The 13772-nt window shown below is 43.4% G+C and overlaps 1 protein-coding gene across 3 annotated transcripts in view; it reads right to left on the minus strand.

Moving 5' to 3' along the window:
- CNTNAP2 (contactin associated protein 2) overlaps window positions 1-13772 on the minus strand; it is a 2051986-nt gene that overhangs the window by 214198 nt on the left and 1824016 nt on the right. For all 3 annotated transcript variants that reach the window (XM_073002555.2, XM_078377431.1, XM_078377432.1), the window contains exon 16: window positions 8383-8553. In XM_073002555.2, coding sequence (XP_072858656.2) covers window positions 8383-8553 — 171 coding nt within the window. The remainder of the gene's footprint in view (window positions 1-8382; window positions 8554-13772) is intronic.

A 13772-nucleotide genomic window follows, 5' to 3' on the forward strand; every position in this document is an offset into this window, starting at 1 on the left:
CCTATAACAATGTTCTCTTTGGCGTCTCCATCATTAATATCAGGTCCCAATTCCTCTTCGGTGTTGTTACCATAGATGCCCTCTCTATCTATCCATGCCTTCAGGAGGTTTACATGGAAAATTTGTGACTTCTTTTTCCTATCTGGGGTTTCTATTTCATAATCCACCTCATTAATCCTCCTTACCACCCTATAGGGTCCATGCCATTTGGATAAAAAATTCAATGTATCTATAGGAAGTAGTACTAACACCTGTTCAGGTTCAAACTCCTTAGGTCTTACTTTCTTATCATAACATTCCTTCTGCTTACTTTGATCTTGTCCCAAGTTTTCTTTAGCCACCTCCCAAGCCACCCTCAAGTTGTTTCTCATGTCCAAAATTTGTTGCAACGCACCTTGTGATTGGTCTTCGCCCTCCTCCCATCTTTCCCTTATGAAGTCTAAAATTCCCCTGGGTTGTTGCCCATACAATAACTCAAATGGAGAGAAGCCCGTGGAGGCTTGCGGGGCTTCTCTGACTGTGAACATTAGCGGGCTAACAAACATATGCCATTTCTTAGGTTGCTCTATCACCAGCTTTCTTAACATTCCCTTTAAGGTACGATTAAACCTTTCCACCAAGCCATTTGCCTGCAGGTGATATATAGAAGTTTTGAGGGGTTTTACCCCCAGCAATTCCCACATTTGCTTAAAAGTCAAACTCATGAAATTGGACCCTTGATCCGTTAGTACTTCCCTAGGGAACCCCACTCCAGAGAACACTCCTAGAAGTTCCCTTGCCAGTATTTTCGCTGTCATAGACTGGAGCGGGATTGCTTCGGGATACCGGGTAGCATAGTCAATTATAACTCATATATACTGATGTCCTCCCTCCGATTTGGTTAGGGGTCCCACAATGTCCGTGGCTATTCGATCAAAAGGTCTATCCACCAAGGGTATCGGGATCAGATCTGCCCCCGTCCTGCTCTGGGTTGGGTCAGTTGGCATTCTGGGCAGGATTTTCAAAATTCTTCAATGTCTTTCGTCATCTTTGGCAAAAAAAAACCCCTCTGCTTCACTCGAGCCAATCCCTTTTGGGTCGCTAAGTGTCCTGCTACTGGTAAATCATGAGCCCAATGCAGGACCCATAACCATAGGTGTCCAGGTACTACCAAAAAGGTCTCTTCTTTCCCTGCACCCTTGCAGACCCGGTATAGCAACCCTCTTTGTATTTCGAACTTCGTTTCATTATCCTGGGTTGCCCCTTCTGGCACCGCCGCCTGCAACAGTTCTTTTAAGCTTTGATCATCCTGCTACAAGTTGTGCAGCTGATCTCTAGTGAGATGCATTACTTCTGCCTCTTTTTCCCATTCCTCTTTTTCCCCTACAAAGCCATCTTCCATCCTTGGGCTAGGTTCTCTAGCCTGGGCCAATCTCTGCCCAAAAGCATTTCTCTGGATAAACCAGGTATTATACCCACTGCTAGCTCCTGTTTTTAGTCCCCTATAACCACATCTGCTTTGGCTGATTCGTATTTTTTGGAATCGCCATGAATACATTTAATTACTATAGTCTCGGGTAGGCGATGTCCTTCCATTTCCTTAACCAGAGTTCGAATGCACCCTGTATCTATAAGGGCCCGCTTCCTTTGTCCATTTACCCTGGCCGTTACTACCCAACCTGGGTGGTTCTTTTCACCCACCTTGGCCATGTGAGCATAAATGTTGGTCCATGCGCACTCTTTGGCTGGGCAGAATTTTTTTATATGGCTGAATTGGCCGTAGCCAAAGCACATGGACATCTTCTCTTTACCCGGGTTCCAGGTAGGTGCCAGCTTGCTTTTCGCAGGGTCGGAGGTGATCAGCAGGCGTGGTATCCTTGTTCCGGTTGGGTTCACAAATTCTATACGGTCTGGACCAGGTTTCTTCACGTTTGTGGTGGTTCCACCACATGGAGCTCCTTGGCTCACGGTCTCCACCATTTTATCTTTGTAGCGTGGTCTTTCTCCTTGTGTCATAGGACATGCCTGCCACATGTCTTCAGCGCCTAGGTAGTCTTCCAGTAGGGTGACAGCACCCTCTATACTGGTGGGTTTGTGTTTCATGACCCAATTTCCGGGTCCAGAGCTTAGCGTGGAGATCAGTTGTTCCATAATTACCAGTTCCAGCACTTGTTCTGCCATCTTCCCTTTGGGTTGCACCCATCTCGTAGCATTAACCCTCATTTTCTGAGCTAGAGTTCTTGGCTGCAAACCGGGTTTTAATTTCAGCTCCCTAAATCGCTGTCGATACTCTTCTTCATTCATATTAATGGTGTTCAATATGGCTGTTTTGACTTTTTTGTAATCTCCTGCGTCTTCTGGGTCCAGCGTATCTACTATTTCCTGGGGTAGTCCCATCAGATAAGGGGTCACAATCAGTGCCCATTGATCCTTAGGCCACTGTGCCGATGTGGTGACCCTTTCAAAGGTGTTTAGGAAGGCAGCTGGGTCGTCTTGGGGTCTCATTTTCTGTAATTTAATGGGAGGTTGCGTTGCGATCGGCACCTTAACTTCTGACAAAGACGGGGAAGGGGTTGTTGCGAGTTGTGTCTTCTGTAATTGTTCTATAATTAGTCGTTGTTAATCGGCTAGCTGCTTCATTAATATCTCTTGACCTTCGGTTATCTGCGGTATCCACTGTGGTAAAAGCGTTCCTTAGAACTGCCTTTACACGAGACAGAGAGGGATTCAGAATGATTAGTCCCTAATGCCAGCAAAATCGGGTCCTGTAATTTTGCTCTAGGCGACTTCACACTCCTTCACCCAAGTCTGTCTCGATTTTAAATAAACAATCTGGAAGGTCTGCTCTTCCTCTTTTATTACTTCAGGACCCTCTTTTGGTAGCGTAATGTGACCAGATCGAAACAATCTTAGTTCTAAAATATCCAATTTACTATAGTAGCTTGGTCTATACAAGGAGACAGCTTACAGACAATTTGTCTTTTTATATTTTATTACAAAAGATACTATATCAACAAACTTATTTTAACGTCATTTAGTATTTCCAAAATAACCCCCAGCCTTAGCCACCAGTCATTTCCTCTATAAAGTGAAAACAATAAAATGTCTAACTAGATCTTAAATAAGCATTCTTACGCAATCCTTTTGATTAAAGTTCTGTCGGCTGCATTTCTCTCGGTGTCGTCTCTCTTCCTTCATCTCTTCTCCGTCCTTCTCCTCCTTCTTCGCCCATCTTCCTTAAATTAAGAAGTTATGTCCTTGTCCATCGGAGCTGAGATAAGATAAGGGTCAGCTTGCTCTTCTTAATTTTTTTTTTCTTTAGCTGGAGAAGAACTGACCTTGTACATTTTCTCTCTAATTAGCACCTGGGCATAAGCAGATTTCTAGCTTTTTCGTTGCAGCTCTGAACTAAATCCTATGAAATACAACATTATTCTATTTTCATAATCAAATTCATGACATCCACTTGTTCACATCGGTGTGCCGGTGTGACTGCCCCACGTTGGGCGCCAATATGTGAGGGTTCGTTATTAGGGGCTTCTTTCACACCCAATAAAGTATGAGACTGTTTAAATTCAACAACATGGTCTTCATTTATTAACATTCCAACATTAACTGCAACTTCCTTTTGAACAGTATTTAACGTATCTTGCTGTCGAAACCTTGACTGCAAGGGTGTCCATTAACAAACGTATTTAGTTCGTCAAATTCCCACGGTCCAGATAAGACTTTCTCTACAACCGGGGTTTCACCTTCTTCTCCCTCCACCGCGGTAAGGTTTCTTCATCTCCACTCCAACCCCAGAGTGGGGAACCCCCTCTCGGACTGGCCAGCCACGGTCCGGGAAGACTCCCATCTTCTGGAGCTCAGAAAGATGCCATGTCTTCTTGGCCTTGATCTCCCTTGCTATCGCCTCACGTTCTTCTCGGAGGTAACGTCTCCACTCCTTTGCTTCCATCTCTCCCCAATAGGATGGACGTGGTTGCTGACCCTGGTGTCTTCGCCGTTCAGCCTCCTCGTGGGGAACCTTGACTTCTTCCCATTTTCCTGTCCAGGGATCCTGGACCCAAACCTTTTCCCAACCACCCGGGATGTCGTCCTGCTTCTCCCTTATATCCCCTACACACACACATCCCTTCCCAGTAGACCATCTGAATGGAAATGCAAACCATGGTTGAAGAAACCGAAGCATTCCTGGTGGCACCATCTATGGAGCCAGGTATTCACCTCTGTTATTCTTCTCTCCCTTCGTGGGACACATACTTCAACAGGGAGGAAAGATGAAATAATGACCTGCACCACCAGGTCCTTCAGTTTCCTACCCATATTTTCACAATCCTTTGTGATATTCTGAAAGGTGTGCTTTGCAGTATCATTGATTCCCACATGGACCAAAAGGAAAGGTTAAGAATCAGTGGGCTTGATGAGTCTTGTCAGTCTCTCTATTATATCACAAATTGTGGCTCCAGGTAGACAGTAATCTCTTGGTTCATCTTGTCAGGCTTGCAGATTGTTGTTTCTGTTCCTCTGAGCAAGGAGTCCCCACCACCACCACCACTCACCTTTTCCGAGGCTTGGTAGGGGCCCCTCGCTGTGCAGATGGTTCCAGGGTCCTCTGGATATTCTTTTCAGGTGGAAAATACTGCCTTGCTGCTGGTCTACTTCCTGATTAATAAGGGAGAGAGGCTGGAATCTGTTTTGTAGCTGCAAGCTCTCTGTATGGCTTTTGCTCCTTATATTTCTATGTGTGACGTTCCTCCAAGCATCCATCTCTTGTGTTTGCAAACCACCTTCTTTCTCAGTGAGATTTTCCTTGTGTTCTGAATTTAAGTTAGCATTCTCTGTCCTCTCCAAGGAAACCTCCTGCTCCCTAATAGTGAGAAGATTAGAAACACAGGCCTCCAGCTGCCAGACCTTGTCTTCCAAAAGGACCACCAACTTAGATTTAGAGCATTTGTATCCAGGCACCTCATTTGTCAAGAAAACAAACATATCACAGGTGTTGCAAGTGACTGCAGCAGATCCTTCACTCTCCATCTCGACTGATTGGTCAGTGAATTAAAAAGAGAGGAAGTCTGTTCCTCCCCCTAAAACCTCCCTGCTATCCCAGATGTATGCACTCCTATTTTTCTTTCCTATTTACCAAGTCAGTCTCAAAAATAAAATCAGAGAATTTTGCACACCATTAGAGAACAAAGGTCAAAACAAACACACCCTTGCAAACCTTAAAAGGCCACAAGCCTAGGGGAAAAACACACACCAAATAAAATGTCCTCCCAGACACAGGTCTCCTTCTGCTTCCTCTGCAGGAAAAGGACATTGCATATACATTGCATAGACATGAGTATTGCATATACATTAAGGGATTCCAGTCTTTACCCAGAATGTCCAAAATATCCCGTGTTACATCAGTGTTAGTTTTCCATGGATTAGTTGGCCTTTTTAAAGGCCAGTTCTCTATGGTAATATGATTCACAGTGATGAGACTCTAGACTGTGGTTTCTCTGTTCCAGAATCTATGTCCGTAAGAAGTCATAGGTATGTATTGTTCAGCAGTATGTTGTTCCTATTTGTAGGGGCAAAAATGAGGACTGAGGGCCATTATTTATTTATTTATGTATTTATGTATGTATGTATGTATGTATGTATTTATGTATGTATGTATGTATGTATGTATGTATGTATGTATGTATGTATGTATGTATGTATGTATGTATGTATGTATGTATGTATGTATTTATTTATTTATTTATTTATTTATTTATTTATTTATTTATTTATACCCTGCCTATCTGGCCATAATATCTTGCCATTCATCATTTACTGTGGGCTAAACCGCAGAAGCCTGTGCTGCAGGGTCAGAAGACCAGCAGTCGTAAGATCGAATCCACGCGACGGAGTGAGCGCCCGTCGCTTGTCCCAGCTCCCGCCAACCTAGCGGTTCGAAAGCGTGCAAATGCGAGTAGATAAATAGGGACCACCTCGGTGGGAAGGTAAACAGCGTTCCGTGTCTAAATCACACTGGCCATGTGACCACGGAAAGATTGTCTTCGGACAAACGCTGGCTCTATGGCTTGAAGAGCGGGATGAGCGCCACCCCCTAGAGTCGGACACGACTGGACAAAAATTGTCAAGGGGAACCTTTACCTTTACTACATTTGAAAGGGTTAAATTCAGGTTTTCAGCAGCTTTTTTTGTGTTACAATTATTGGCCTGAGTTTCTGAAACCTTTTTTAGAGTTTGTTGCCAACTCTATGTCCTCCAACTGCTGTATAAGGTGCTGTTCTTTTCAAGTTAGGCAGGAATTGTTGTTTGTTTCTAATGTGTGAATCTCATTTTCTGGTTGGTGGAAGTTTGGGTCTGGGTTAGAAAATGTACGGGGGGTGCTGCTGTCAAAATCCCTGCTTTTAATTAGGGTGGCTATGAGTTGGAGTGTTGCTTTCAGGTTGAATATTTCTTGATGTAGTGCATGTAATTTATTGAAGATGCTTTGAGTTGATTTTGCAAATAGGAATCACTGGTCCCATAACTGAGTGTAGATAATTTTGATGTCTTCATTATCAGGCCCATAAGATTTGTCTATTTGTTCTTCTATGGATATACTCTTTGGATCGGTGTTTGGTAAGTTTGGATTTTTGTCAGGCAAGTCCATTGATAAAATTGATGACCTTTCCTGTAATCCTGGGTCCACCGATCAATTGCTAATCAAGTAGCCAAAAAGGTCTTCAGTCACATCATTTATTTGAAAATCTCTGATGATCACATTCAAATCTTGATTTTCAGACATTGTGTTGCTGGTAAACTTCACCAGGGAAAATTGATGTTTCTTGCTCTCTTAGGTTTCAGCCACAACAAAGAAGCAAAGTTCTTTTAATGAATCAACTTTAGCAGTTTAATACTTTTTAAGTATTAAAAAATAAAGACTAAAAAGGGAGCAGAGCTTGATACAAATGCTGTTCCTCCCTCAGACCAGACTATGTGTAGTCCAGTTCAGTGATGCCCAATTCCATGCTAGATTTTGGAACTGCAACCGAGGGTGTCTATCTCCGGACTAGATCAGATGGAAAGCTCTTTAATCTCTCTAGATTGAGAGCGAAGACCAAAGTCCAACTGAAATTCATGCAGGACTTCCTCTTCGCAGATGATGCAGCCATTGTTGCCCACTCTGCTGAAGACCTCCAACAACTCATAAATCGATTCAGCAAGGCCTGCCAAGACTTTGGACTAACAATCAGCCTGAAGAAAACACAAGTCATGGGACAGGGTGTGGACTCACCTCCTTCTATTACCATCTCCACACAAGAATTGGAGGTTGTTCATGACTTTGTGTACCTGGGCTCAACCATCTCTGACACCTTGTCTCTGGATGTCGAGCTGGACAAACGCATTGGCAAAGCAGCTACCATGTTCTCTAGACTCACAAAGAGAGTATGGCTCAATAAGAAGCTGACGACACATACGAAGATCCAGGTCTATAGAGCCTGTGTCCTAAGCACACTCCTGTACTGTAGTGAGTCCTGGACCATTTGTGCACGGCAGGAGAGGAAGCTGAACACCTTCCATATGCGTTGTCTCCGACGGATTTTTGGTATCACCTGGCAGGACAAAGTTCCAAACAGAGTAGTCCTAGAATGAGCTGGAATTTTCAGCATGAACACATTACTGAAACAGCGACGTCTACGTTGGCTCGGGCACGTTGTGAGAATGGCTGATGGTCGGATTCCAAAGGACCTCCTGTATGGAGAATTAGTGCAGGGAAACTGCCCCAAAGGGAGACCACAGCTGCGATACAAGGATATCTGCAAGCGAGATCTGAAGGCCTTAGGAATGGACCTCAACAGATGGGAAACCCCGACATCTGAGTGTTCATCCTGGAGGCAAGCATTGCATCACGGCCTCTCCCAATTTGAAGAGACCCTTGCCCAGCAGGCTGAGGCAAAGAGGAAGTCACAAAAGCAGCAAAACCAGGGAGCTGGACAGGGGACAGATTGGATTTGTCTTCAGTGTGGAAGAGACTGTCACTCTCGAATCAGCCTCCTCAGCCACACTAGACGCTGCTCCATGTCCTCCATACAGAGCACGGTACCATAGTCTTTCGAGACTGAAGGATGCCTAACTAACTAACTAACTAACTAACTAACTAACTAACTAACTAACTAACTAACTAACTAACTAACTAACTAACTAACTAACTAACTAACTAACTAACTAACTAACTAACTAACTAACTAACCTAACCATGAATTAAAGAGAAAACTTGCCTTAAAACTAAAGTGAACAAGGAGACTCAAATACATTTTCCTGCTTCTTTGAATAGTTTGTTTCTACAGAATATACTGTGTGATAGAAGTTTAACAACTTACTTTTGTCTAACATTCTCATTAATGCTGGATATATACTTACATTTTAGCTCAAGTTTGATGAAGTCTGAATTTCCCAGATTCTCAAGGAACACTCCATCAGGAGCTGATGTTTTGAAGTAGAAGGAAATGTCAGCACTAGTTTCCCCTTGAAAGGTAGAGAAATGGAGATATGAAGATGGAAAAATGAATGATGCTGCATTCCAATAATTCTCTGTGGAGACATAAGAAACAAGAAAATGTTTCTCTCTGTGTTTCTTTTGAATTATGTTTTATTTAGAAATTGAAGGCAGCATTATCAACCACATTAGTACTTAGGAAAGTAACTTAGGGCAGGTTGTGAGGCACCAATATTTATTTATTTATTTATTTATTTATTTATTTATTTATTTATTTATTTATTTATTTATTTATTTATTGGACTTATATACCGCCCCATAGCGCTACAAGCACTCTCTGGGCGGTTTACAATTGTAATTATACAGGCTACACATTGCCCCCCCAGCAAGCTGGGTACTCATTTTACCGACCTCGGAAGGATGGAAGGCCGAGTCAACCTTGAGCCGGCTACCTGGGATTTGAACCCCAGGTCGTGAGCACAGTTTTAGCTGCAGTACAGCGTTTTAACCACTGCGCCACGAGGCTGCTTTCCAAAGTCTCATGGCTGCCTCCTATCCTATAGGTTTTGCCACTGAGGCAGTTGCTCCATTTTGACCCATTTCAATTCTGAAAGCAGTGGAATTGGGAATATTTGCATACCAGCAGAGGATTCTGGGATAGTGGGGAAGAGCTCACCGTGAATAACAAATCAGAGGGACATGGTCTCATTGGATCAAGCTAGCAGCTTGGGATCTAGCTCATTGGGAGCATTTGCATATCAGCAGAGGATATTGGGAAACTGAGGAAGAGCTCACCATGAACATTAAGCAGAGAGACTTGGTCTTCTTGGATCAAGCTAGTGGTCTGGGTACTACCTCATTGGGAGCATTTGCATACCGGTAGAGGATTCTGGGAGAGTGGGGAAGAGCAGAAGATACTTGGAGAGTGGGGCAGAGCTTACCGTGAACAACAAAGCAGAGGGACTTGGTCTTGCTGGATCAAGCTAGCAGCCTGTGTGCTGTTAGGTGCACAAATCATACACCCAAACATCTAAATTGGGGCTACAAAGGAATATCTGTTTGCAGCACACTTGGAGTATCTGTTGGGACTAGAAAAGAATACCTATTTGGAGCTGCATGACCCTGAAAACCATGGAGAATGAGGCTAGCACTGTGGTAACCTGCAAGCTGTGTGCTATGTTTCTATGCCTGAGGAAGACTCCAATTATACCTGCGCCAAATGCAAATCACATTACTGGGGGAGAAATTGGAGCATCTAGAGGCATGTCTAGCCACTCTCAGACTCATCCAGAAAAATGAACAATTCCTGGAAATTTGCATGTGTGCAAACTGAACATAGCAAGGGAGAAACAACTGCTAGTTTGAATACCAGGAAAAATGGAGCCCATGAAGACAAGCAACGGCAACATATCACTCAGAGGACAAAGAAAACAAGAAGACTATCCCTGCCACTGGAACTGAACAACCAATTTCATGCTCTCCTCCAGAAGAAGATGTACGGACATTCAAATATTAAACTTCATCAAGTGTTCCAGTGACAGGACGAAAAGCAGCTCAGGTTGCTACAGGGAAGAGGAGCTTGTCAGATACCCCAAAAAGGAAAAGATGTGTGGTAGTAATTGGTGACTCACTTCTTAGAGGAACAGAATCAGCAATCTGCAGACCAGAAAAGTTTTAAGGGAAGTATGTTGTTTCCCAAGAGCAAAGATTAAAGACGTGACAGAGAGGTTTACCCAAATTATCAAGCTTGCTGATTATTATCCCCTCCTTATCTTTCACAATGGGACCAATGATACAACAAAGAAGCGCTTAAAAAATAGCAAGGGACTATGAGCAGGAAGGCAAAAGAACTGTCAGCTCATGTGCTATTTTCATCTGTACTTCCAACAGAGGGTCAACATCCAATGAGGGAATGGAGGATGTCATGGTTGTGAATATTAAGGTTAAAACTTGAATTGAAGATGGGTTATATAGTTGTGGAGAATTATAAAATGGATCCATATTGGTTCTGTGTTAGAATGATTTTGTATGATGGAAATGTTTTCTCTAAGAGGCGAAGGGAAAGTTCCATGTAATCAGCCATGTTAGAAGACAATCAGGAGTAAAGACACAACATATTGTCTGGATCTAGACCTGAGACAAGGAGATGAAAAACAACACCTGGAGAGCAATCACACATAGTCGAGGCTGAGAGATGATGTGGAAGAGGAGGAAGAAGACAGAGAGCCTTTTCCCTCAGTCCCAGTAACTCAGAAGCCTCCAGGCGCAGCAGCAGCCAATGGAGTCATGGGCAAACCTCCAACACCAATAAGTCTTGACTTATCATCAACAGATCGTTTGACTCTGATGATGTCAGACCTCGTAGCTTGCCAGAGGGAGTTCATGCATTCACAGCAGGTAGGTGAATTGCAAAGACAGGAATGTGTCAAATTTGAGAAAGAGCAAGCTGAGATTAAGGCTAGAGAGAGGGCACGTAAGCGTGAGTCTCTGAACAATTATGACAGAAAAAAATTACCCTTTTACACTGAAGGAGCTGACACCTTAGATTATATGATTAATTATGAGATGTCATGTAAGGATTTGGGAGTAACTAGGCACCTCTATGTAAAACTCCTACATATCCAAGTAACAGGGCAGCTGGCAAATATTTTAGCTTGCCAGGGAGGCAAAGATATTTCGTGGGAGGAGTTCAAAGACCTGGTGCATCAGCGCTTCAGGTACATTGCAGAAACAATGAGGCAGCAGTTCAGAAGTATCAAAAAGAATTACAAAGAAAGATTTTCTGCATTGGCAGATAGAATAGAACAGGTTGGAGACCAGTGGTTAGAGACTGCTGGGGCGAAAACCACTGCAGAAATGAGGCGGTTCATGAGTGAACATTTTCTAAGCATGGTGCCTGTTGAGCTTAAAAGCAGCCTGATGGAAAAACATTATACTAGCCTCCAGCAGATGGTGTTAGCTGCAGACAAAATGTGGGCTTTCCGAAAGGAAGAGAGGCTTCAGAAACCTAAACCTACTTCAGAAGCCCCCAAAAAGCAATTGGACTTTAAAAAGTCTACATAGACTGCTCCGCAGGAAGTGAAGCGTACTTCCTTTGGGGATCATAAAGGAAGGGGCATGGGAACACCAGCTTACTGCATAAAATGTTACCAGTGTGGTGGCAATCATCATAAATGTGACTGTCCTAAAGCAACTGACTATTCTAGCCAAGTGCCAAAGACACCGAGTAAAGCCCCTCCAGTTCCCCCATGTACTCGCATCACAATGCCTAAGGTAAAATATCTCAGTTATTCACACCAGGAAAATCAGCAGGAGCCCAAAGAACAAGAAGCACAGCCTGTGGGTAGTCAGAGCCATTACCCTAACCAAGAGGTCTTACTGCCTCTGCCTGGACAGGAGTTAATCTTTCCATGCCTCCTGTGCCAGCCAGGGAGAACAAAGGAATTCCAGCCCCTCCAAACTACCAGCAACATGCATACTTGGAGCTGCAGCCCAGTGGAAAATTACTGAAGCTGAGCAGCATTTTGAAAATCAGCTTCCTTATACAATTGTGGATCCTAATATTTTGCTGACCTAGGAGCAACTGCTTTGGTCGAACCAGTGGTACCGTGAGTCCATTGAGATTATAACCCACGGGAATGTTGCCCAAATAATTGCTGTTAGAGATTCGGCTGCTGATTTAAGTTCGATTTGCAAAAACTATGTTCCTCCTGAACTGATTTTGCCAAATTTGAGGTATCCAATCCAGGCATATTCTCTGGATGGGACTGGGGAAGTATTGGCACCTTTAGCCTATTTGACTCTGCTCAGCCGTTTTGGAGTGCACAGACACCCGGACACTACCTACATGAAGGGCTCCTGGCAAGAGACGGGCTGCACCTCACAAGCACTGGGAAGAATGTATTTGGCAGACATCTAGCTCAACTCACCCGAAGGGCTTTAAACTGACTCTACAAGGGGAAGGAAGACAATCTCTAGGACCAAACGCAAAGCACAAACCCCTAGACACTGAACTTGACAATGAGGAAGGAAGTGGTGAGAAGGAAGGGACACTCACAAGCACTGGGAAGAATGTATTTGGTAGACATCTAGCTCAACTCACCCGAAGGGCTTTAAACTGACTCTACAAGGGGAAGGAGGACAATCTCTAGGACCAAACGCAAAGCACAAACCCCTAGACACTGAACTTGACAATGAGGAAGGAAGTGGTGAGAAGGAAGGGACACTCAAGTATAAAACACAAGATACAGCAAGCAAACAAAAGGCCAGCCATAAAGGGCTCAGATGTGTATACACTATGGGGAACACACAGGGAGAACTCGAATGTTTTCCCCATTTTTCCATTTCTTATACATGTTTTTTTAACACTTAGTTCAGTTGAAAGTTCTTTAGTCAACCATTCTTGTTTCTTTAGACATCTCCTGTTTTTCCTTCATTTTGGAACATTTTTAGATTGTGCCTTTATTATCTCTCTTTTAAGAAATTTCCATCCATCCTGAACTCCCTTCTTTTTCACTATCTTTGTCCATGGAATTATAGCCAGTAATTCCCTACGTTTACTGAAATTGGCCTTCTTAAAGTCTAGAATGCATATCTGGTTGCACTTGGCTTCCCCTTCCCACTGTATAACAAATTCCAAGAATGAATGTGTGGCCATCTGCTCCAGGAAGACATCTTCTAACTCCTCGGGCTGGCTTGGAGGTCTGTTATATACCTGCAAAATGACATCCCTTTTGTTTCTCTCCCCCTTAATTCTTACCCAGATGCTCTCAGCCTGGCTTCATGGATTTAAGTCTTGGATCTCTTCATAAGTATAAACATCGTTGACATATAAAGCTGCTACTCCTCCTTTCTTGCTAGTTCTATCTCTCCAAAATAGTTTATACCCCCTAATAACTACATTCCAGTAATGAGTTTCATCCTACCAGGTTTTAGTGATACTTATTATACCATATTTATTTTGCTATATTAAGAGTTCCAGTATATAGTATACTTAGACTTCAGTAAGGCATTTGATAAGGTAGACCACAACCTATATCTGCGTAAGAGAGAATAAAGTGGGATAAAAAGTGCAACAACCAGATGGATTTGCAGCTGGCTGACCAACCGCACTCAACGTGTGGTCCTCAATGGAACCACATCTACATGGAGGGAAGGTGCAGTGGGGTCCCTCCAGGTCCTGTCTTGGGCCCAGTGCTCTTCCACATCTTCATAAATGACCTGGATGAGGGGATTGAAGGAGCACTCATCAAATTTGCTGATGACACAAAGCTCGGGGAATTGCTAATACTTTGGAAGATAGACTCAACATTCA

Source organism: Pogona vitticeps, chromosome 6, assembly GCF_051106095.1.
Source record: "Pogona vitticeps strain Pit_001003342236 chromosome 6, PviZW2.1, whole genome shotgun sequence".
Classification (NCBI taxonomy): domain Eukaryota; kingdom Metazoa; phylum Chordata; class Lepidosauria; order Squamata; family Agamidae; genus Pogona; species Pogona vitticeps.